The sequence below is a fragment of the Scleropages formosus genome, chromosome 4 (genome assembly GCF_900964775.1).
Source record: "Scleropages formosus chromosome 4, fSclFor1.1, whole genome shotgun sequence".
Taxonomy (NCBI): domain Eukaryota; kingdom Metazoa; phylum Chordata; class Actinopteri; order Osteoglossiformes; family Osteoglossidae; genus Scleropages; species Scleropages formosus.
This window is the reverse complement of record NC_041809.1, coordinates 37,745,014-37,770,485: the sequence shown is the minus strand read 5'-3', so window position 1 is coordinate 37,770,485 and position 25,472 is coordinate 37,745,014. Positions and strand designations below refer to the sequence as shown.

The following is a 25,472-nucleotide window of genomic DNA, read 5'->3' as shown; positions in this document are numbered from 1 at the left end:
GAAAGTCCTTTGGTTTTCGTGTTCGTTCATTACCTAGACCTGGATGGAGAAGAAGATAAAGATGGAGGGAAAGCAGCTGCTCTTTTGACACCATGATCGAGAAATTCATGCAGAGGAAGACGGCTTTTATGGGTCGAAAAACTGCGAATGAAAAGTCTCCAGGCTCAGGAATGCTGTTGTTCCTTAACAGACAGTAATTTGTGTATATGGACAGAAGTGCCAGCAGGAAAGGACAGGTTGATTCATTGAGGGAAAAACACAGTGGACAGAATTAGTGAGAAGGTGCTTTTCAGTGATAATGAACACTTCTCAGTGTGGTTTGGCAGATAAAAGTACAGCCTGACAGAAAAATAAAAAACTTGATTTATAACTAAAATTATTATTGTTCTCATTAAGATTGTAATCAAACTTCACCTTATGTGACTTTCCATTCCTTTCTTATCATACTTGGTCTATGCTGTTCTTGTTGCTGTTTCATCACATGATCTGTTTACATAGAGGGGTCATATGGCAAAATTTTTGATTAACTGGGAGAGCAGGACTGAGAATTGCTCATGAATGGATATTGTACAAATACAGGTATTTAGGACAGTTTAGTTGTACCTCCTGCACATTTCTGTACTTTAGCTTGGTAGATAATACTGACTACATAATATCTTAGGTTTATAACACCTTTTAGCTGCCATAGTGAATCCGAATAACGATGCAGAATCTGGAAATCCTCCTTAGAAAGAGTTCACACCAAACTTATGTAAAGCCTCCTCTGTTCTTCAGTACAACTTTATACATTTCAATCATTTATATGCCGCCATGCAGTCAACCTTCTTTATTCTACATGTACTCTCTAAATATGTTCATCTCCGCTCTGAGTGTCTCCTCACAGTGCCTCTCCTCTGTCCCTTCCACTCAGCCCAGAGTATGTGGCTTCCGTCACAGAATCCATTCTGTTGCCAGCCAAGGACATAAATGTCACAGCAAGAAGTCTCGAAGTTCCCCAGCGCCCCTCTTCCCCTCAGCCCTATATTCTTGAAGACGACTTCACGGCCAGCCCCATCCAGGTGTTCTCGGCTAAGGCAGCTTCTCCTTTATTAACTGAAACAGGAGCAGCTGTAAAAGAGGAAATGCTGGATGCACGGCTCCGCAAGGAGGCTCTAGTTCAGGCTGAGTGTCCGATTTGGGCTGCTCTAGAGGAGAAAGCTAAGGAGCAGGGCTCAGAGAGTGGCTCTGGCCTAGAAGTATTGGGTGAGGAGAGGGCACCTAGAGAGATAAGCACAGAGAGAGCTGCTGTAGGTTCCCTACAAAGGGGGTAAGTAACCCCCTCCTCCTGGGCATACCGGTGGTGTTCTTGTTTGTCTCGCTGTTTGTCTCAGTGCTGTTTCTTGTCTCATTGCTGGCAGTGGCTGTCTCCTGATTGTAATTTCCTACATTCGGAAGACAAGCACTTCTCCCTCCTGTGACAAAGCAAATCATATTGCCATTTTATTTGTGGCTGATTTACCCTCCCTAGCTTTGCATGGTTTATTTTGCTTGTGTATGAAAATGTCAGCATTTTCAGCTTGCAGCCTCTCTTTTGTGACTTTTGGTTTTGTCTGGCAGATGCATTTGAACAAGTGCAGGTAAAGAAATGATGTCATGGTGGCACACAGATTCTCTTGGGTTCTAACACCATTTGTTTAGTATAGTTTCAGAGAGTTTGGTAAAATATTTTTGGGTATTTGAAAGAGCCCTCTTAGAAGGTAATGGGTTTGATAGTGAGCCTGCTGCTTCCAGACGTGTCTTAGAAAGCATTACCTATTGATAGCACTTTAGTTTTAGGTTATTTAAATTGAATAGCAGTTGATCAGTTGTTTGGAATTAATGCATTTGATTCGAGATGTTCTTATTCTGAGACAAGTGATAATGTGTTCAACAAAATAATTTATACCTAGCTTTAATATTTCGTTCTTTACCATTGACATGAGTGTCCTTGTCCTTCAGTCTAGAAACCATTACCACCACGGTAGAGCCATCTTGGCCAGAAGAAGCAAATGAAAGCCCAGCAAGTTTCAGTGACATCACCATGGGAGATGCAGCCAATAGCACATCTCCTCTAGAAAAACTTGAAGGTGATACAGAAGTAAAAGCAGATGAATCTTTATTTGAACATCTGTCCAAAGAAAACATATATGATGACAAGGCCACTGACTTTGGAGTCCCTGAGTTCTCTGCAGAGTTAGTTTCATCTGTCAAAGTTGAAACTACAGGGAGATCTGTAGTGGAGCCTTCTGCACAGTTAGAACTTTTTCCATTGCTTAAAAATGATGCCTTTGTAGAGGTGGAATTAAAAAATGATGGAAAGGAGAAATCCATTCTGGAATACCCTTCTTCTACTGAAACTGTTGCTGAGGCAGAAGGACCATTGTGGGCTGCTTTAGAGGAGAAAGTGATGGAGGAAGAAACGATTATAGGGACAGCTAAGGCAGTAGAAAGCATCTTGGAAACGGGGTAAGTTCAGATGACAGCATGGTTTGGAGTGACTAGAAACTTTTGAACACAGCTTTATTCCTGAACTTTTCTCACTATTTGATTTGGTTTGGCTGTAGCATAAACTGCTTTTGTTGCCTTCAATTGAATTTGTTGCTTGACTGGTGGCCTCCTTTCTTGGATTGCTCCTAGAGTTTGTCTAACCGTAGTTCCATATCTGAATCATTCCCTCACTGCTTGGTGTTTCCCTGTATTCTCTTCTTTGGCACAGCTTTTCCATGCTCACAAATGTAGTTTAAAACATAGCCCAGTACATCTAGCTTTCTGTTGAACTATGCCCTGTTGATCCTGATTCCTATAAGTCTAGCGGCCTGTTTTTCTTCTTTGATTCATTTAAAAACAACCTTTATCAACCTGCATGCAGCCCCCTGTTGCACTACTTTTACGCAGTTGTAAGCCTTCTATATCAGGGAACTTGTTGAATATTTACTCTCCCTGTCACTGTCCCTGGCAGTCTGTACAAAAAGAATCCTCTTCCAAGTGGTGCCCAGGAGACAAAGAACCTGGATGGCACATTTTCTGCTCATGGTGGCGAAGTCATCGATGCGGACATCAGTCCAAGTAGCTTGGCAGCATGTTGCCCCCCTCTACTTCCTGATCTCCCAGGTCATTCTGACCTCATCTGCAGTTTCATAGTGGAACCCGTAGCGGAACCCACGTCGGAACCACTGGCTCACACACAGAATTCCCATGAGGGAAAAATGCAACCATGGGCAGAGACAGACTTTAACCTTGAAGATAGAGGTGAAGGGGTTAGGCAAGGAGACACAGACAAGCAGCCTTTCTGCTCCAGTGCCGATTCAGCACAACCTGATGATCAGCTTGTTTCCCTGGACAGAGAAATCAGTGATCATGAGTCTGATATTGGCTCAAGGCGGAAGGTTGTAGAAGAGCAAGACTCTCTGTCAGGACAGCAAGAAGCACCTGTGAGCTTGGTGGATTCTGTAGTGGGTGTCCTGCACAGAGGGTAAGTTTGTGAGTGAAATAAAGCTCTGCTCAGCTTTTCTGCCACAACTGTTCCATCTTACTCCCATGTAGCGCTAGGTTTACCTACATGGCGCAATTCATTCTTAAGTGTTTAAATTACAGTAGGTCCTGGAGCAGGGTCTGGAACACCTGAACAGAGTTGGCATGCTTAAAAGGGACATTGGGCTGCATAGTATAATAAAGTCAGACTGTACTGTGATGCAGACCAGGATTCCGAGGGGATTCATGCAGCAGTTTGGATGGTCAGAAATGCAAATGCAAACTCTCAGAACATGCAAAAGGCTTGATTGCGTAGCTTTTTCAGATTTTGTTGGAAATTGGGTTGAGTTGAATCACACCATGAACATCATGGACTGCATGATTATTGCTTGGTATAATTCAAGGAAAATGTTTTTGCCATTCTTGACCATTTATCCAAATGTCCTCATCTCTCAGTTATGAGACAATGGCTTCTGTGTGGCAGACATGTGATCCAGGGACAGTCTCTAACAAAGAAGAACAACCCAAGGATACAGACTTCAGATTTGATCCTTTCTGCCCCTCTGTTCAACATGAGATTCAGCCAGCCGAGGCTGATTGCCAGCCAGCAGAGAACATTGCAAGTGTTAGCTTAGAGCAGTCAGTAGCTGAAGAAGGTCTGCTAGTTGGGGAGATCTCTCAAAGCAAGACAGCTTATAACAAAGGAGAGTATCTCCCTGAAGCTGCTGAGTTGAATACAGTGAGTCTTGTGGAGTGTTTGCGTTTGGCTGCGTTAGAAGAGCAGCTCACAAATAGAAAAACCAGGGAGTCAGAAGAAGTTGCCAGAACAGAAACTGTCAAGAAAAATCCAGTCTCTGGAACTGGGAAGAAAGACGTATCGCCCCCTTCGAAGCCAGATCAATGTGAAGAAGACATGAATACTGTAGGTCAGGGCAGTGTAACAAATTGTTTGCTACTGAAAGAATCAGAACTAGACAAAATAGCCACTGAAGAGGGCAGAGAGTCAGACACGGAACATCCCCCTTCAGTTATCAGCACATTTAGCAGTAAAACTGAAGCAAGCCAAGTAAATTCAAAGCCAGTTATTAGACTGACAGATACCACAGACGAGATGGAATTTGAGGCAGGGCAGGAAGATATGGGCACCGTGTGGTTAGCCTCACTGTACATGGATGAGGGGTAAGTGTCTGAGGACTCATTGTCCTCTGCACAACTTGCCTGCATGACTTGACAGATGTGCATTTTTCCTTTAGGATAACTACTGTTTCTTATGCATTCTTTCAGTGGGTTGAATGAGCTTCTGTATGTAAACATTTGTTGTAGAGCTTCTTAAGAACACTCCGATCAGTCCATGTGATGTAGTCTCCTGGTGTTCCAGTCTTTTAGTGCAAATAAATCTCTGTGCCATATCTTAGGAGCTCGTTGAGCTGATTGGGATTGCATGATTTTGATGTCGCAACAGTGTTAGCCCTGGGAGGACTTAATGGAGGCATACTTGCTGTATTGTTTAAGTGCTTGTGGTGTTTTTCTGCAGATGTGTTGTATTTAGTGTCAGGTAATGCTCTTCAAAGCACGACAGTACTGTAATGGAGTGGCAGAGTCATTGTGGAACATTACTGAATGGCTAGCTTGCTCTTGTAAACACAATCCTGTGAGATCCTGTAGTGCAAATCCTAAATTTAAGTATCCTGTCCCTTAGCCCAGAGATGTTATCTGCCAAGCCAAGTGATCTAGAAGAATCAAGTGACCCTGGGAGCTTGTCAACAGAGGGGCTGCACAGAGGAGAAAAATCAGCAAATGTTCCTTCAGAGGTCCATCAGGAAGTAGGCCTTAACAATAGTACTCAGAAGGTTATTCCTGTGCCTGCAGCTAATAAAGTGGTCCCACCACCTCGTAACAAAAAGAAAGATGTCCTTCCTCCAAACCCCCTGCATGAAGTAGGCCTAAATAGTGGCAGTCATGAAATTCTCCCTGCCCTGCCTGCTGGAGAGCTTGTTCCACCCCGACGCAACAAGGGGAAGAACAGCCTTGCACCAGGGCCCCAACAGCCAGAGAGTTCTAGTCAAACTCCTGGGATCACCAGTCAATTTATCCCACCACAGCGCAGAAAAAAGCCTATTCCTTCGCCAGAGGCATTAGTTAAAGGAAAAGATGTTCTGACTCACACTATTACGGAAGACAAGGATGGTCTGCAGTCTTCATGTCTCACCGTTGCACCAGTGCTATCAGGTAGCATGGCCTCCCAGAACAACCAAGGGGAGGACAAAACTCAGAATTCAAAGAAGGAGACTGTATTAGGAACAGACACTGCAGCAGAAAACTCCGTGGCTCCTTCTCTTTTTCGACTGACTCAGTCTCAAGGACTCCTGACTGAGGCCTCCTCCAGCTCTGCTCAGCAGATCCCTGAAATTGACAACAGGAACCCCGATGTAGAGAGTCTACTTCTGGCAAAGATTCTGCAGGTACAAGTGGAAGAAGAGGTGTCAGACCTGCCTGTTCCAATTCCCATTGTGAGGAAACTTCTGAAGGTCCTTCCTGACAGTACACTACCTCCTGAGTCTTCACTGCCTACTCAGGCTGATACCTCTGACCCCAAGCTATTTCCTATTTCTGCTATTGAAAGGGTACTTCCGTCCACCTTGTCAGAGGACCTGGAACCACATCTGAATACATCTTCTGTGCCTCCTCCTTCTGTCCTTCAGGAAGTTGGCTCAGATTATACCAAACAGGACACAGATGATCTGACAAGCTTGCAGCAGGATTTGAGAATCAGTGAGGAAAGGCTGGATGCCACTGGTGAAAATTTGACTTTGACAGAAAATCTTGAGGAGGCGGCAGGTGATGACAAGGGGCTGGAGCTACACACTGGTCTTTTTTCTACCATCCCAGAATCTCAGATGGAGGATTTGCTGGCAATTTCCTCAGAGAGTAATAAGGAAGGGGTCTTTGTTGTGGCAGAAGGTGGATGTTTGCTGTCATCAACAGCTGCTGTGGATGTGGAATCAAATGAAAGTCTGCCGTTGACAGATAGAGATGTTTATTCTGGAAACGGTGACAATACATCAAAGTCTGCCAAAGGTCAGATCCGGCCTACTGCCCTTCCTTCACCCCAGAATGAGAGGTCATTGCTGTTTTTTAAGGAGGAGGGAACCAGTAACAAGGAACAGGAGTTACACACAGGAATAAAAGTTGAAACTGTGGAGCAGGAAATGGGCCTCGAGACAGAACAAGACGAAGTGACTCTGTATACTGTAGATGAAGCAGTCAATCCGTTTACAGAGGGGTAAGTTTAGGAGGACAAGTCTGCCTGACCTGTGTCCTGATTTTTCCGTTTTAGTATTACTGAACGATTTAAAATTTGAATGCATTTTTCCAATCTGTTTTTTCTGTATTGATCCTCTGGACATTTACGGTGTGGATGATGATATACAGTAGGAAAAGTATACGTGTTCAGTTACTAGGGATGTGCAGCCTGACACGCAGTAAATTAACTCTCAAAATATATTAATGATCAGATGACATATTTGCAAATGTGTATAATAAATCATGTTAATTTTTTATTGCTGTTTTTACAGTATACAAGGATTGTGAGTCAGTAGTTAAATTGTTGTTTATTGCTTGGATTATGATTCAAGCTCAGTGCTGACAAAGTCAGTGAGTGGGAAGAGTTCAATTTTAAGTTGAATGTTCTTTATGAAGCCAAGTAAATTGCAAAACATGTTAGATATTTAATAGTTTATGAATTCTGTGCATGTCTCTATGTGTGACATTTGAAAGTATGTGCTGTTTTGTCACTTTTTACTTACATAAAAAATATTTTCAGCTGCCATGATAATCAGATAATTGGTGTAATTTTAAATTGTTTGAAAAGTTTTTGCTGCACTATGTTATGATGATCCACTGAACTAAAGGGACCTGCAGCTGAGAATTTCATCAAGAACAAAATTGTTCAGAAAAAATGGTTACCCACCTTGGGCTTTGTGACAACACAGAGACAGGGGAGTTTCTTCTTCAGGTTTTCATATCGTTGTGTGTTTCTCATTTAGTTCTGAGGTGTTGCAGACAAAAAAGGGCTCTTCATGCTTGCCAGATACTCCAGCCATGGTTGCAGGAACCACTGATGTGGCCCAGCTCAGCCTTCAGGCCAACAGCCATCCTTCTGCCAGCCAAGAGTTCACATCTCCTCCAAGAGCTGATGCAGTGGCATCTCCTAAGCGAAGTACAAGGAAAACCCTGCCACCTCCAGTTGTTCTAAGCAAAGTGGGATCAGACTCCTCCTTTGTGGCAAAACCTGGAGAAGAAATGGGAGCTGTTTCAGTGCCAACTCATGAGGTACATTACTTTGCAACACTTCACTTCTTCCACTGATTGGCAATGAGTTATTTGCCCATATGTTTTAGATATCTTTTCTCTTTCATTTTGTTCTTGTGTTAACAAATCATATAAGGCAATCTACAGTATAATATATAGCTGAAACATCACTAAAACTCTTTTTTGGGCCTGTTTAAACTTCATTTCTTAGACACATTCATAGGGGTACCTGTTGTTGAATGGTCTTCTCTCTTCTCATATCTGGTCTTGTCAGATGTCCGGTCCCCTGCCCAATCCTGGTTTGGTCAACTCCAGCCAGTCATTGCTGGAATGGTGCCAGGAGATCACACAGGAGTACAAAGGCGTGAAGGTGACCAACTTCAGTACCTCCTGGCGCAATGGACTGGCATTTTGTGCCATCCTTCATCACTTCCATCCAGAAAAAGTGTAGGTAACAAAGCATGGTTTGACTACACTGGTACAATTTCAAGACAGAAAGACCAAATTTAATCCCGGAATCCTTACATCAGTCAGCAGTAATGCTGCCACTTGCCTTAAGTGTTTTGCAAACTCCAAATTGGGTCATTATACATTGTGTAATTTTTATTGAACCTTTGCAGGCTATTTTTGTAGAGCTATCATGAGAAAAAAAATGTTTTCTGTTACATAATGCCAACTATTGCTTCACTTTGTTCACAGGAACTACGAACAGTTGGATCCATATGATATCAAGTCCAACAATAAGAAGGTGCAAAAATCCTACATTTATCACTACATCCAACATTTCACTCATTTCCATTGCATCATCTATTGTAAGTTAAAAATCTTTCTGAAGTTCAACATTCTGTTTGCGATATGAAAGATGCCTTGAAAATCTCAGCAATACAAAAGTATATATATACACACACACACACACACACACACACACACACACACACGCACATTTTCAGAACCGCTTGTCCCATACGGGGTCGCGGGGAGCCAGAGCCTACCCAGCAACACAGGGTGTAAGGCCGGAGGGAGAGGGGACACACCCAGGACGGGACGCCAGTCCGTCGCAAGGCACCCCAAGTGGGACTCGAACCCCAGACCCACCGGAGAGCAGGACCTGGTCCAACCCACTGCGCCACCGCGCCCCCTACAAAAGTATATATTCCACATTAAAACAATCAGTATATACGCAATAATTGTTTTCCCTACCTTCTTCTTTTTCTAGGCCTTTGATGGCTTTGCAGAACTTGGCATTTCCCGTCTGCTGGAGCCATCAGACATGGTACTGCTCTCGGTGCCCGATCGCCTCATTGTGATGACATACTTGTGCCAAATCCGAGCCCATTTCACTGGGCAGGAGCTGAGTGTGCTGCAGATTGAGCACAACAGCAACCAGTCCAGTTATGCAGTCGGGGAGCCAAAGGAAGCCACAGACATAGATGCAGCTGCCCGTTACTGTGTCCAGAAGCTACAGGCTGGGGGAATCTCACTGGAAGCTAAGGTAAAGAGTGTGGATAAAGAGGCAGGAGGGGACACAAAGCCCAATGGGAGCCTGGTGCCGCCTCCACGCACTAAACGTGTCCCAAAGGTGGAGGATGGAGGGAGTGGGGCAACAAGCATGCCAGAAGAAGGGACTGCGCATACCCCTGTGGCTCCACCCAGGTCTCACACCCCTTCAGCCAAGTCGGGTTTCAGCCACGTGAGGGATGCTGATCTAGTCAAGAAGCGGCGCTCGCGGATGAAGAGCGAGTCCATCGATGAGCCTGACACAGCTGAGCAGCAGATCACCTCATGCAGCACTAAAGATGTAAGACACCTACTCTTCACCTATAGCTCAGATTCTCTGTTTATAGTTTGTATTCTCTTACTTCAACTTTTTCCCTTTGCTTTTATCTCTATGAAAAATACCATCACTGTGTTCCTTATTAAAGGAAGATGATACAAAGAGGTCAATCTGCAGTGCACCTCATTTATATTATTAGTTGAGCACTTTTTACATTTACATTAACATTTATTCATTTAGCAGATGCTTTTCTTCAAAGCGACATACATCTCAGTGAAAAGACAATTTGTGCATTTTTCCAAAGCAACTTAAAATATTAAGCGCCATACAAGGATTTACCCATTTGTACAGCTGGGTCATTTTTACTGGAGTAAATTGGGGTAAGTGCCTTGCCCAAGGGTACTACAGGAGTACGAGGGATTCAAATCTGCTACCGCTGTGTTCTAAAACACAAGCTCTGACCACTATGCCACCTCCTGCCTCCATCACCAGCCATTTTTCCTGAGGAATATTGTAGCACAGCTATGGTTGGATGGGACAGGAAAAGACAGAGACTTGAAAAGACAACTTTGACTTTATGAGCTTTTACTGTGTAGTGCTGGACTTTGTAGGAGCAGCTGGTAGGCATGTAGCTGGGGATCCAAGATGCCATTTAGCAGCATAATCATTATTACTTGTTACACACTGGCTTACAATTGTTACTTTCTAGAATGCCCAGGAGGGGTGGGCAACCACTGACCCGTGGACCCCCAGAGGTTTTCTTCTCCCTCAAACTTCAGTTGGGAGTTTTTTTTCCTTTCCTTTTTTGTTCCTTTTGTTCCTTTTTGTTCCAGTTTGCTTGGGTGCCTGTTCCCTCCTGCTGTTGTGCCAGCAAGGCTGCAAATGCTGCAAATATTACTGTGGTTAATGAGCATTCTGAGTATATTTATTATTATTTCTCTTTATCACACTTTATTTGTTTTGTATCTTTAATTTCCCACCTTATCTCACTATTTCTGTCTGTTTAACGATACAGTAGTTGCAGGTCACGTTATCTCTTGTTTATGGAGCAGGCATTGGAGGACCAGGCAGAGAGTGGGGTGAAGAATGGCTCTACAGTTTCAGAAGAAAAAAATGAGTCAGGTAGGAAAATCACCTGGGCTACCATCACTTCTTCAGCTTCACCCAATGAAGTCTAACCATTTCAAGGTTCTTCAGAAGTTATGAAAACAAGCTGAGTACTACAGTGAGTTTTGTGTTATGTGAAAATAACTATTTCAAATTTAATACATCTAATGTCACACAAAATACTGGAATTGTGATGTCGTAAAGGAAGATCAAAAACTACATTAAACTGATTCTTTACCACTGAGGGAATATGATTCCAGTTCATTTAGATTAATGCCACTCTCAGCCTTTGACCTTGTGTGCATTGTAGAGAACATTAAAAAGCTTCTCATGCCCCCTGTAGGTGGTTTAACATTGATGAGCGACCCTCCAGATTTGTGGCCTGTTTACTATAGACTGACATACAGTACTATGCTTTGGCAGGAGAGGGAAAGGGAGAATTAAAACTTGCTAATAGCCACTGCGGATGTGAATAAATTGTAGAACTTGTCAGTTACCATTAACAAGGTTTGTCTTCCACATCATTTAAAACTTTTACATCTGTAGTAAAGGTGTACCTTCTTAAGTTTTTTGCTAAAGTCAAGAGTGTGCAGTATGGTGAAAAAAAGATACACAATCATGACATTTCTACCAGAAGTGTGATGAAAAGACAAGCTTCAAATCAACCAAACTCTGCACTTCTTTCATCACAGTGACATAAATAAAATTATTAAACCAACTCAAATGATTTTGATCTGCAGGTCATACTCTCAAGTCAGTCTTTGCTGCAGTTCACACACAGTCTAGATGAATGTTACTCAGGGTACATAAGTTGTCTTGTTGTTAATTATTGTAAAAAGCTTTGCTGAAATGCCTATACTGGCAAAGCCCCTTTTGACTTACATCAAAATATGACTCTAAGAGACAAGTAGTTATTCTCAGTTTGTAAGGAAAGCTGATCAGGATGATAACAGGGCAGGTGTGGTCTTCACTTTCATACTTACTGTGTTTGTACAGAGTTGCAAAGCCCTGCTGTGGACCAGGAGCATGGCAGCCAGTGTGAAGAAGACAACCTGGTCAGTTCACCTTACTGCTCTCTATCAGATATCATCCCTACAAGCGCAGGACGGTTTGCCTCTTCCGTGCCGGAATTCACGCTGAAGTTTTTCTGGACTGTCCCCTCACTGACTTGTCTTTTAACCCGCTGCACTCTGTGTCTGGCATGTGTCCTCGTGCCCATCTCTCACACGGGGTTATCTGTGTTGTCTGTGTGCACAGCGTTTGCGGGACACCAGTCAATATGTCCTGAGTGAAATCCAGGCTCTGGAGAACGAGCAGAAGCATATCGACAGCAGGGCTGCTGTAGTGGAGACGAAACTCAGGAAGCTGATGGAGACAGGTGGGTGAGGAGGAGGTGGTCTGTAGTACAGCTGAGAGAATGCGAACAACGGAGGAAGTGGAGGGATGGTTCACAGAGAGGGCAGTGAGAATACTGAGCCCTCAGCACTAATGCAGTGGGAGATTGAAAACTGGTGCTTGGCATCATCATTACTGCATTAGGATGTGTTTGTTCTTTCCAGGCAGCGATAAGGATGAGGAGGAGAAATTAATCCAGGAGTGGTTCACTCTGGTCAACAAGAAGAACGCTCTAATTAGGAGACAGGACCACTTGCAGCTGCTGTAAGGCATCTTCCAATCTGATAAAATCGAACACATCATCATAATTTTTGCAATCTAACAAACAAGGTCAAGAATGGCCAGTAGAAAAACACCACTTAACATATAAAAATGACACACAATCTCTACATGCTAAGAAGTTCTGTTCTTCAACTAGAAACCATCTGCATCTTGATTTTATGTTCCTACATAAAATCATGGGCATGAGCTGTTTGTATGTACTGATTCCTCTCAGTCTTTTGAGTTCTCTGCTGGAAAGTGGAATAGTGTGAGGTGTGAGAAGTATTCATCCAAAATATTCTTCCTCTTGTTAAAGTATACAATGCCCACATTCACTGCATATGGATGACAAACGCAGATGTAAATAATAACATCTTAACGTCTTAATACACATTGTTTTCAAGTAGTTACTGTTACTGTCCATCCATTATGCTGTACCAGAGTATAAGATGACAGATGACATCTACACTGAAAAGGGTTTACTAGCCCACCCTTTTCGGCCTAGGTGTCATCTGTCATTTAGAATTGTAAAGAATAAAAGCTTAACAACTGGAAAGCTAATGTTTTCTGTGCTGTAGAGGTGTGTAACTTGCTCTCCCGGCACAGGCAGGAGGAACAGGATCTGGAGAGACGGTTTGACCTGCTTACCCGGGAACTGAGAGCCATGATGGCAATTGAAGGTAAGTCTGTCACTGGGATTACAGGGGCCCTAGAGGTACAGTTTTACATATCCTGTCATAGGTGTATTTCTTGAAAATTGTAATTGATTACACATTCATAGATATTTAAATGTAAATGAATGTATCTAGGGGGGTGTGGTGGCGCAGTGGGTTGGACCAGGTCCTGCTCTCTGGTGGGTCTGGGGTTCAAGTCCCACTTGGGGTACCTTGCAACGCACTGCCGTCCCGACCTGGGTGTGTCCCCTCCTCCTCCAGCCTTACACCCTGAGTTGCCGGGTTAGGCTCCGGTTCCGCGTGACCCCATATGGGACAAGCGGTTCAAAAAGTGTGTGTGTGTGTGTGTGTGTGTGTGTGTGTGTGTGTGTGTGAATGTATCTATTTTACATTTTACTTTGTGGTACTTACATTATTCCTGAACTACACTGTTCCTCTACCATTTGTGCCAAAGACTGTCCTCATTTTTTGATGGGTAAAAAGTGTTACTACAAGTATCTGGAATTTAAAAAACATCTTAATTTGAATTCAGTTGGAGCCTCTATATAAACAGAAAATATGTCTTGCCTATGTCCTATATAGCTATCGTATTTGGCTTGTCACTGTAGCTATTTGCCATACATCATTAGTCCCCTAGAATGGGGTACATCCTGTATTACATGTATGTTTTGTAGCTTTGTATATTAGACAAAGTAAACCGAGGTAATCGAGAACCAGAACACAGAATTCTCAAATAAAGACATGTAAACAATATTGTAACGACCCACGTTACTGAAGAGAGACACATTCGAGTGGGAAAGCATGCTTATTGTAAATAGTTTGAATAATGGGAACTGTGGGGAAAAATGTGAAATATTTGTTGAAGCGCCATGAGGGTTGACGGGGTTTCTAAGGGGGTTGGGGAGTGTGTGACGCTGGCTTGAGGTGCAAGTCCTTGAGGAAAGGGGGTCCTTGGACTGAGAGCATTATTTCCATTGGGTTGTGCCGATACCTCTTGCTGTGTGCCGGTGTTCCAATAAATGTTCACAACGAACGGTGTCTGTGCGTCGTCCTCTGCACCAGCCGAACCTAGGGTGCCGTACGCTACAATACGAAATATTTTAAATTTAGAAAAATAAACCTTAATACAACTTTAATCTAGAAAAAGCACATTTAAATCACATTTAAATGGCAAACATTCAAGATTTAACAGTTCTAGTAGAAAGGCATGCCTTAAATCTTCCTTTACAAATATGTCGTTCAGGGCAAAAACAAAATTTGTTGAGTAATGGTAATTTCAAGTAACAAGAGTAAGAATTCACTACTACAGGGAACCATGATTTTTGGAATGTACTGCATGCATTAACTCTGATTCTGCCCAGTGCATTGTGGGTGAAGGCCCGACTCAGCACAGCTGAGTTTGAAATGGTGAGATTCGTGGACTCAGTAACGAAGCCCGTCTCCTTTGTCAGACTGGCAGAAAACTCAGGCCCAGCAGCACAGGGAGCAGCTGCTCCTACAGGAACTCGTGTCCCTGGTCAACCAGAGGGACGAGCTGGTCCGGGACATGGACGCCAAAGAGAGAGGGTGAGATGCTGGCTGCCTTTAGACTTCAGAGCACAGAACATTTAGTGAGCCACAGTGCAGCACTTTAATTCTCTCACCTGCCTTATATATGACATTCCAGTCATCAGAAGATGCAGTGTATAATGTACAGGTTGACAAAAATGTGGCAACTTAAAAAGTAGCATGTAGCCCCAAAGAGAAGGAAAGGCAGGCCATGGTGTGGGGTTTTCTCAGGTTCCCTCTGAATCGTGTCTTTAAGTTGTAATACTTCAGAAAAATAACTATCAGAACAACAACACAGCTGCCTGTTATGTTCATTGTCTCACTGTGCGGCCCTGAGTTGTACAAACACTGCCTCTTGTGTTTTGCACGCAGAGCTCTGGAGGAGGATGAGAGGCTGGAGAGAGGACTGGAGATGAGACGTAGGAAGTACAGCCGCAAAGAAAAATGCGTGCTGCAGTAAAAGGAGCTGGTGAGAAAGGGGACCTTGCTCCATCCACTTATCAAGAGATGTATGTCATTTCAACTGATGGAGAAAGGAACCATGGAAGTTTGGCCTCTGTGTGGCCACTGCGGTCATTAAAGCCATTTATTTTGTCTTTGATTGGCTGAATATTCCAGGAGAAATCCGTCATGTCTACACATTAGCCCTTGTGGGGTAATGCACCTAAACCAAAACTTTCTGGTTCCTGTGGGTAACCAGCATCTGAATGTCAATGGGAGGGCTCTTGTGATGCATTTTTCTGTTTTTGTTTTTTCTCTCTATGGCAATTGTGTTTACATTTACATGTATTCATTTAACAGATGCTTTTCTCCAAAGCGATGTACATCACAGATAAAAATCTGATGATTGCATTACAAAAGCTGTTAGAAAAAATAAATAGAAATAAATAGACCTAGTTTGTGCTGGAGTCCAGGTATAAATGGGAGTAAAATAAGTGCTGAGTCCTGATTCATTAACTTGCCACACCAAATGCCTTACCGGGACTGAGTGTGACAGTGTCGGCAATGTAACCTATCAGGTGTGATTCAAACCCAGCTAAGACCGAGGACCTCATCAGTTGTTCTATCAGCAGTCTTGGAGAAATATACAAAATATACACATGGAGTGAAAAGGTGGTTGGACAAATACATAAACTACAGTGGTGCAGAGCTCAAGGTGTAGCCTGTTATTAATAATTGTACAGCAAAACTGATCTCTGTGAAGACTACTATATCCCGTGTGCTGCTTGTGCAAAGGAAGGCACTACTTATTGCACCACCTTGCCTGCAAGCTAGCACAAGAGATACACATGGAGGACATTGTTATAAATACACACATACTGAGAAAGAAGAATCTATGCAGAAAGCTACTGAAAAATGAGAGACAATTGATGTGTGAATTACACAACAGTGTTTAATGATATCTTTTGGAAAACGAAAAGGTATTTATTCTGTTGGTTTATGTTTTCTTATGTATGTGACCTCTGACACAGCCCTCGTGTAGAAGTTGTGAAAAATATTTGCCTTGTTTTGCATTTGCTGTTTATACTGAGAATTTCTTATGTCATATATTTCGTAAGAAAGCCTTTATCTACGAGATTCAGGGTTTTTGTCTCTTCTGAACCTCCTGGCCCCAACACCAAACTTATGAATGGGAAGAATTTAGACATTTTAACTAAAGCTCTCACTCCATTCTTTTAACATAATTGATTGGTTAAAAAAAATCAACAAGCAACAGAAAAGTCTTTGTGTAACAATTTTTTCAAAGCCCATTTTTATTACCTTAGGACTTAGTGGCAATTAATATGGTAAAAGGAGAGAGGACTATGGTGAAAAGTTTTTCTTACATTTGAGGTTCTGTATTCCAAATACCACATATGTGTCAGCTGTAACCTCTAATACTTTAAAATGTAGCTTAATATAAGTTGCCTAAATCCCTGCTGCATTATTTTACTCTTATACTAGCCTAGGGACCCACTGCATCCGATTTTTGATTAAAGAGGGAACGTTTAAGAATGTTTAAAATGTGCTCTTCACATTTCACTAACTCTTTCAATCTGAAGTGTTATTTTAAAGAGGTACGTAATTACTGTTCCAAAGAGAGAGTGTATTGCAAATATGCATTTTGGTTTAAAAAGTCTTTTTTGAATATCCATATTTGCACTATTCCTGTATTTGTAATTTTGCATGAGGAATAAAGCCATTTTGGATGAGCTTAAAAGTGCTAAGATCTGATATTTTTAAATATGTGTAATTATAAGAACGTTGTATACGATGCCGTGTGTTGTAGCTCTTCGGAGTTTTCTACTGTTGAAAACAGAATGCGGACTGACACACATACAGCACTGTACGCTCAATTAGGGGTTGATTAGCTGTACAACTACATTTCCCAGAAGGCGACGCGCTTACGTCCTCGCCTCGCGGCCGTCCTCTGTACTGCCACCTCATTTGACGTCACTCTCGCACCTGCGCAGCCATCTTGTATTTTGGACGAGGAAAAACAGAGGAGACAAACAAAAAAACAGGAAAAAATAAGCGTCGAGGAAAAGAAACGGAAGAAGAGCACATATAACAATCATCGGAGTTCGAAAGGAGAAAGAGGAGGTCAGTGAAAGGGAGGGAAAAGGCTGAAAGCGGCGTGTGTGTGAGCCCGCGGCGCTGTCCCGTTCCGTTCGTTGGCCGAGCGCGAGAGACGCCGGAGAGGAGGAGGAGGAAGAACCGGAGGAGACGAATAATCAAGACAAGAAGAAGCGGACAGAGCGAGAGCGCAGGACCGAGGCGGACACACCATGAATCCTGAATAGTGAGTGACTAGGAGCCGCACCCTTCCCCCCAGACCTCTCGCTGCGTGACACACACACACACACGACGTACAGCCACGGCGCTGGCTTCGCAGCAGGCAGCCCGGTTCTCCGCGGACTCGACAGACCGACCGTCTCGCGCGCGCACCGGTAGCCGATCATCGTCGGCGGCACGCGAGTATGGAGCGCGCGCCACAAGGTGAAGGTTCCTGTTCGGCGCAGAAACACACGACGAGTGAGTGTGTGTGTGTGTGTGTGTGTGTGTGTGTGGTCGGTCGGTCGGTCTTGTACGCCCGTGTGGTCTTCAAAGTGGCAGCAGGTGACACACAGACAGTGCGGGGCCTGCTGCTGGTGTGTCGTCTTGTGTGTGAGAGAGACTGTCTTGCTTAGGAAGCTACAGCCAGTATTTCACTGACTGAATTAAAGTGCAGTAGCCTATGTGGTATTTTTCCTAATGATTTACCTTAGGCAGTTGTTGGTACATATTCTGAGTACAGCTACTAGAGCCTCCCATGATTGAATCCCCAAAACACACGCTCTTTTTTATTAATGGTATTTAGTTTGTTGCTCTCAGCGTCACACCTGCTGTGGGCTCTGCCGTGCTGTACCGTACCGTGCCGTACCGTGCTGTACCGTGCTTCCATAACTTCTCCAGATCAGTGTGCAAACTGTTAACCGCCGTGATGCACCGAAAATCCGAGATTAGTCCTCCGTAACCCCGTCAGCTGGACAACAGCCTCACAGCCTCTATTAACGTCATAATGTCTGTGTGGCATCGAGCGCTGATTCAAACCGCACTTGGCGTGGTGGTTAGAGCCTCCACCACCATGTCACCTGAGGGTTATTGGTTTGAATCCCACCCCTGCTGTAGTAGCCTCAATCAATCAAGGTACTTCACCTGTACTGTATTGATGTCGTAAGAACACCCTGTATAACCTGTATAAATCAAATGGCATTCGTCGTTGTGAGGTTCACCATCTGCCATTGTAAGTAGCCTCCGACAAACTCGAGTGAAGTAAATATACAATGACGATAATCGTAATCATGTCTAGGACGCACAGCACTGATTTCCTGCCACTGGTTGCCATTTTCCTGTAATTTACTTAAAAACTTTTAAGTACCTTACAGTGAGTGTTGAACTTGGCTAGTTTTTAAGCTGTATATACATATATAGTTTTCTCCTTAAAGCAGTCTATTATTCTCCATAGCAACACACTGAACTCAGGCCTTCAGGGTTTCTGCTTTCTTACCATTTGTTTTTGGTGTTGAAGTGACTACCTGTTCAAGCTGCTCCTGATTGGTGATTCTGGCGTGGGAAAGTCTTGTCTTCTGCTGCGATTTGCTGTAAGTACTTGTTATTGGAGATCAGTAACATTATTACCTTTAACGTTAAGTTTGCACTGAATTTGAACATGTTTGTGTGTTTGTGTTTTGGCTTCAGGACGACACTTACACTGAGAGTTACATCAGCACCATAGGAGTAGACTTTAAGATCCGTACCATTGAACTGGATGGTAAAACCATCAAACTACAGATTGTGAGTACATGTGTTCAGCTGAACAGTCTCCACTTAATGTGTGTTTTGGAGTGAAACAGTGATATAAGCTTTATCTCAATAAGTAGATCTACCCGATATGATTTCACTTCTACAGTGAATTGCTCCGGTAAGAATACCTTACTCTAAATACTTTTGTAGTGTCAAATTGCTCCTTGTACAAACCTAACATTATGAATTGGGGCAGCTGGTAGCGTAGTGGTTAGCGCTGCTGCTTTTGGACCCAAAGGTCAAAGGTTTGAATCCCACCTCCAGCTGCAGTAACCTTGAGCAAGGTACTTACCCTAAATTCCTCCAGTTAAATTACCCAGCTGTATAAATACATAAATAATTGTAGCTAGATTAGCATAGTATGTCACTTTGGAGAAAAGTGTTGGCTAAATGAATAAATGTAAATGTAAATTATCTTGGACAAAGGCATCAGGTAAATAATGTAATAGTTAATATTATTGTATGTATTAGGGTTGACAACTTGTGTGATCTACTACTGTTTTGTCAGTTCAACCCAAGTCAACACAGTTTCTACATGTGCAGCGGAGTCTTTTTTTTTTTTTTGTCACGCACCTTTTATTGCCTTATACTTGTGTGTAGTGTTTTTCTTTTTTTGGCCTGATCTATCGTGACATGACGACTTTTTTCTCCCCGTCTCTTAGTGGGACACTGCAGGTCAAGAGAGGTTCCGCACCATCACGTCCAGTTACTACAGAGGTGCACATGGCATCATTGTTGTTTATGATGTCACAGACCAGGTCAGTGGTAGTTACTCAATGAGATGGCCAGTATCCCTGGCTAAACCAAATAAAAGAAACAACAAAAAGAGATATCAATAATAGGGCAAGATTTCAAGATAACTGTTGGTACACTGTGATAATGACATCTGTGTCCATGGCAAATGTACGAACTTTGCTGAATATGCTCTTTTCTGTCAGGAATCGTATAACAATGTGAAGCAGTGGCTGCAGGAGATCGATCGCTATGCCAGTGAGAATGTCAACAAGCTACTTGTGGGCAATAAGTGTGACCTCACCACCAAGAAGGTGGTGGACTATACAACAGCCAAGGTGAGCAGCTGATGTTTGTGCCCAGGTTTCAATCGATTTCTCTTCGTTTTGCCAGTTTTAAAGCAAACCTTAGTTGCCACCATTCAAATTGAAAAATATTCATCACCTATGGGCAATTTATTTTGGTTAGTTTTTTTTTTTAAAAAAAAATTAAAAAAACCTTACACTTTTTTTTCTTAATTCCAAGTCAGGTGTTTTTAAGTATGTTAACATCTTTTGTGCTCAACTTTTTTTCTCTGTACACTTCTATTTACTTTAATATATCAAACCTTGTCTGATTAGTTTGTTAAGCTGTAACTTGGTAGTAGTGGAACTTTCTGCCTGGGATTTTTCAACTCTGGATTCTACTTCAAATAACCAGTGATTATCTGCAAGGACATATTAACATAAAATTATTTTCCTAGTAGAAAAGAAAGCCAAACATTTCCCACACTGGTGTCTTTAATACAGCATAATAAGAATTAATATTTTAAGTATCTCAGCTATTTCTAGTTAGAAAAGTGTAACTTGAAATGAAATTACTCATATAATTTATATAAAAACTTATTTATAAACTGAGTTTTTGACTAGAATTGTTAGTAGCATATTTTAAATGGCAAGCTAGATCCATCTGAGCATACAGTTCACCAAACGGGGCTTGTTGTGAAGACATCATCAGCAGGCCCTCTAGCAACTTCAGCACCAAAATTTAACTTGATGTGTAAAATAATGGATAGCATATGCTTTGTATGTAAAGTGCTTTTTTGGGATTACTGAGGCTATAGTAATAGCTTTAGAGATGTTCTCTGATTGGATCTTGTCTCTCTCCGCAGGAGTTTGCAGACTCCCTGGCTATTCCCTTCCTGGAGACAAGTGCCAAGAATGCCACCAACGTGGAGCAGGCTTTCATGACCATGGCAGCTGAGATAAAGAAACGCATGGGTCCTGGGGCAACGGCTGGTGGCGATAAGCCCAACCTTAAGATTGAGAGTACCCCAGTTCGGCAGTCTGGGGGAGGCTGCTGCTAGGACTGACGTCCCTCTCCCATGATTCCAGCCCCTTCTCTTCCCTCTCTGCACTCTCGAGCAGTGAGGAAGGGAGGGGCTGGGCAAAACTGGGATTGGGGTCTCAAAAGGGGAGGTTGAGAAGGAAAGGGTATAGGGAGAGGGATGCTCAAGGACTGGGGACTAATGTTTTGATCTTGATTTGTAGCCCCTGATATAGAAAACTAGGACTTTGGGTTCTTGGGAGTTTACATTTCACAATTTCTGAGCCCCTTTGGAGAATGAGGGGAAATCAAAATTTTAAAGGAATTGTATGAGTTGGTGGTAGAGATACAATACAGTATAAAAATTTAGATTCTAGCATACCCCATTAAACGCATGTATATACACACACACAGACACACCCACACAAACACTAGACTGCGACAGTAAGCAGGATTAATACACATGTGAGGATTCTTTCTGAAGCAGCCATGGGTTTGGTCAACAGTGAAAACCCTTCGGTTTTCCTTCCTGTATTTGTTCTTCACCTTCCAGCTGACCGTTACTGAACCCTGTTTCAATGAAAGCACGAAGAGGTGGAACAAGGCAGTGACCAAAAGCCCACTATTACTACTGGAAATTGGGGGCCCTTCTGGTCCTGGACCTGGTCACTCTCTAAAGGGCAAACTGGCTCCTTTCCCGTCACTGAGCTGCAGGGAAGTTGTCATTTTGTTTTCGAGTGGTTTCACTGTAGTGTCTAAAGAACACACAAGCACTCTTGACACGACACACACTTGGGAGGTGTTTAGAGGGTTTGAGTGGTAGTGATGAGAAGATTATGGGACCGATTGCAGCAGTTTGCTACAGTGTCAACATCAATGGGACAAAGTGGCAAAAGAAATGGGCAATATTCAGTTCTTCATCTTTACTGTCATTTTTTAAGATTATACTGTTGTGGTTTTATGGCTGATTTTTTTTTTTTTTTTTTTTATATGTATGTTTTCTAATGTAGTACATTTGTACAGATCCTTAATTGCTGTTGCTTTGCTCACTAATGGAGGCTTGATCTTCGTTAGCGGAGCTTGTTTGGACAAGAGCTGCCATTTCCCCTGATTATCGTGGGAAATGAGGAACCGTATCCCCATTTGCAGCGCTGCTGTACCTGTCAACATTAGCATAGGCTCCAGACACTGGTGTTCGCAGGCCGTAGACTATTTGGGGAGCTGTTCTTCCCCATGTTTGTTTGTTTCTTTTCACTTGTCTTTGTTAGCTGTGATGTTTACGTGCACAGGAACCCACCTGAAAAGCTCAAGTTGCTTGGTGCAGCTTTTACACAAAGATGTGGCATAATGTTTGTGTCGGCATACCAATGCTTTTACTTTTAATTTGATGGCTCGGTGTTACGCCAGGGAAACAATGTTGTGCCATACTGTGTTTATACAGGATGGGGGGGCGAGAACAGATGTCCTCAGGTTTGTGGAACACACAGTACTTCAGTGTTACCCCAAACGAGGACTGTTTTGTGGAAACTACTCTAGCTTATCTCCTTAGTGTCCTTCTGTGGACCTCTGTAAGTGGGTGTGTCAGTCTGCAAAGGTTACTCTTTGAAAGTGGTGGAAGTTTGCAGTTTAGCATCATTACTCAACTGAAAGTGCTAATAAGGTAACATGCAGAAATGCAAATAACACGCATTGGTTCGTATGGCAGTCAGATACGATGGCCCAGTTCTTCTATTGAGTTTGGTTTGAAATATCTTTACAATATTTGCTCTCATGAACAATAACCTTTACCACGAAGTAACAGAACTCAGAATGGACCAAACTGATCTCAGCTGAAAATGTTTCTCGGCTAAAATGCAGTGATGTGCAAAGTTTTCCACTCTGCAGAGGGTCGGATGTCCACAAGAACCTCACACTGCCCTCTGTTTTATTTCTGTGAGTGGAGCAGCTGCCAGAAGTTTCTAGAAAGTCTTAAACTCTTATCTTAAAAGGGTAGAATGTCAGCTTAGCAGAGCAGTAGTTTAGGTGGAGTGAAAACCTGTGGATAATCTTGCTGAGTGCATTTAATTAGCGAAAAAATTTTCCATGTAGATGGGTTAATATGAAGGATATTAAAGTTGTGAGAGCAGGGTCACATTGATACCTAAACTACATGTAGTCTAGTCTGTGTCTGGTTGTTGGTAAAACAGTTACTCAGCAGAAAAACGTAATGTCTATAATACAACGGGCCTGATTTGTATGGATGAAGTAAAAACTGTATAGATTGGAGTGGGGGGGGGGGCTGTCCAAGGAAGGCTGATCGCTAATCTTTATTCTCTCCAATGGTTACTTCTTGTTTGCTGTGGATGCTAATGAAATGTGTCTGACTGGGGTTTTGAACGTGTAATATGAGTAATAAAATCTACTATTGTTATTGCGTTTGTGTCTTTGACAGCCGTTATGCCATCGATGTCACACTGTAATGTTTTCTTTTAAACCACATATTTGGGAGGATGGTGTTTGGCTTTATGAAGTCTGTGCTGTTTTAAAAATAACTGGCGTTTCCTCATGGATGCGAGTTTGCAAAACAGCGCTCCATTTACTGTGACAAAATGACTGTTGTTCCACTTCCATTAAGGCGGAACTTGTGATACTTCTGTTCAGGACCATTTTCATCTGATTTGCTTTCATCCACCTTAGCGATTGAGATTTCAGTTCTATACAAGACTGTAGCACCAGTGAGTTGTGTATCGTCCTTCATAAAGCCACCCTTGATGTGCACTTGACTTCTTTTTCCCAAGTTTCATACACTTTTTTTTCCTCTGTTTTCCAATTTTAGTCTTCAAGGACTTGAGTCCTCAGTGTGGTAGTGCTAATTTTGAGCTCTTAACTGATTTACACCTGAAATGCCCGATGAGGCGAATAAGCATGTGAATAGAAACTTGAAACAAATATGATCTGGAGCAGAAGAAAGACTTCAACACCCTGCAGCTCCTGCTCTGAGTGTTTCTGGAACACAGACCATCAAGACACTTGACAAGCTTGTGATTTACTACAACTGTGAATTGTGAAAGGCTTCTAATTTAAGGTTCCGCTGCTGCACGCAAGAGCTGATAGCCCTGGTCCTAGTGTTAATGATGAAGTGATCCATTAGTCGACTTATGAGGAATGGTATCTTTCGTCCATGTTGTCTAAAGTGATGTCTGGTCACGTCCCTTTACTCAGACTCGTAGGGAATGCAGTCCTGGAAGAACCTGGGCAGTTGTTTAAATTCTCTGCATTTCAAATTCATTGTGCCAAACTTATAATGACTCGATAGTTTCAATGGATGTTCTGCACTTTTATGCCTTTGTTGTTAAGAAATTTTATTGCATTCATCCATCTATCAATACTTTGTCAATAAGTAATTTCCAGTGCAGGGTCATGATGGTCCAGAGCCTATCCCAAAGGTATAGGGCATGAGTCACGATACACCCTGGATGGGCTGGCTTCTCCAAAGCAGGGCAATTTAGGGTGATCAATTCACCTGAGAGGTGAGAACAAGGAAACCCCACACAGCGTGAACCACAACCCAAGTACAGCACTACACTTCCATCTATTATATTTGTCAAATCATTTACATGATTAAAAAAATTCTAGTGTATCTGCAGTGTAAATCTAGTAAGTTCAATAAAGGTGCCTGAGCCTCCTTACGGTTACACACTTAGAAAACTGTAAAAAATCATGTTACAGAACTTTAGCCTTCAGCTCAATACTGTCAAGAAGTTGCAAGTCTGTTATGCTGAATTAGAAGGAAGGAATATGGGAACCAAATGGCCTTTGGGTAAAGGTATGAAATTTCTCCGTGAACCAGAGCAACGAAGAATATATTCATGGTCACAACAGCGGCGGGTCGCCGTCACGTTTCCTGCTTCGTTATAGTGAGAGAACCTGGTGAACTGAGAACTAATCCATATTTCGGTGTCTGTGCGGACCCTGCTTATTAATGTCATTTCTGTTCATTATTTCCTTCATGAAATGCACACCTCTGCTTTTATGATGTTCCTCACAAGCAAGATCTTGAATGTAATGCACACTATTTTTTTTTCCCCCATATATTGATGTGTTGTACTTCAATTTGCACCTTAACGCACATTAAAGCTAAATATGTAGATGCGGCTGCGCTTTCAGCTGTTGAATTTTGTTCTCCAATTCCGGTGCATTAAGTCATACTCTTAAGTCTCTGCCTTCCTCCTCTTTCTAAATGCGACCTTTTTCACGTTACCTGGGACGTTATAACATCTGAGGATGACACCTAGATGATTTAATGTCCCCGGCTGTACAGGCTGAGCTGTAGACACCGGGGACGTGCGCTGCAGCACTACGAACGCTGGGCACAGCTGTGCCTCTCCATCTCGGCACGTTTTCGGCGGCCCACGTTGTCCCGCTGCCCCGTACGTCACCCGGGGCGAAACGTTTGACATCCCGACGCACCGTCGTCTCCCGTGGCGAACCGGGACGGCAACTCTCCGCGAGAGCGAATGTGCGATCGTGGCTTGGACGTGCGGACGGTTAATACGGGCCGAATCACGTAA

At 42.9% G+C, this 25,472-nt stretch overlaps 2 protein-coding genes across 12 annotated transcripts in view; both read left to right on the top strand.

Annotated features, from left to right (window-relative positions):
- The window catches only part of LOC108934309 (mucin-17-like), a 35,759-nt gene extending 19,007 nt beyond the window's left edge, over positions 1-16,752 (top strand). For 8 of the 11 annotated variants that reach the window (XM_018751915.2, XM_018751918.2, XM_018751917.2 and 5 more), the window contains 16 exons: positions 911-1,306; positions 1,978-2,484; positions 2,978-3,490; positions 3,946-4,668; positions 5,189-6,772; positions 7,536-7,821; positions 8,075-8,247; positions 8,500-8,548; positions 9,017-9,598; positions 10,627-10,696; positions 11,678-11,736; positions 11,939-12,059; positions 12,241-12,340; positions 12,944-13,017; positions 14,463-14,577; positions 14,932-15,019. In XM_018751915.2, the coding sequence (XP_018607431.1) occupies positions 911-1,306; positions 1,978-2,484; positions 2,978-3,490; positions 3,946-4,668; positions 5,189-6,772; positions 7,536-7,821; positions 8,075-8,247; positions 8,500-8,548; positions 9,017-9,598; positions 10,627-10,696; positions 11,678-11,736; positions 11,939-12,059; positions 12,241-12,340; positions 12,944-13,017; positions 14,463-14,577; positions 14,932-15,019 (5,440 nt within the window). Of the gene's footprint in view, positions 1-910; positions 1,307-1,977; positions 2,485-2,977; positions 3,491-3,945; positions 4,669-5,188; positions 6,773-7,535; positions 7,822-8,074; positions 8,248-8,499; positions 8,549-9,016; positions 9,599-10,626; positions 10,697-11,677; positions 11,737-11,938; positions 12,060-12,240; positions 12,341-12,943; positions 13,018-14,462; positions 14,578-14,931 lie in introns of all 11 variants that reach the window. The other 3 variants (XM_018751919.2, XM_018751914.2, XM_018751924.2) reach the window with 3 other exon arrangements.
- A 243-nt stretch (positions 16,753-16,995) lies between these two features.
- Positions 16,996-23,332, top strand: rab1ba (zRAB1B, member RAS oncogene family a). The gene is made up of 6 exons (XM_018751943.2): positions 16,996-17,341; positions 18,611-18,683; positions 18,781-18,876; positions 19,548-19,643; positions 19,824-19,955; positions 20,768-23,332. The coding sequence occupies exons 1-6, from the start codon at positions 17,328-17,330 to the stop codon at positions 20,960-20,962; spliced, it is 606 nt and encodes a 201-aa protein (XP_018607459.1). The 5' UTR covers positions 16,996-17,327; the 3' UTR covers positions 20,963-23,332.
- Positions 23,333-25,472: the final 2,140 nt, after the last annotated feature.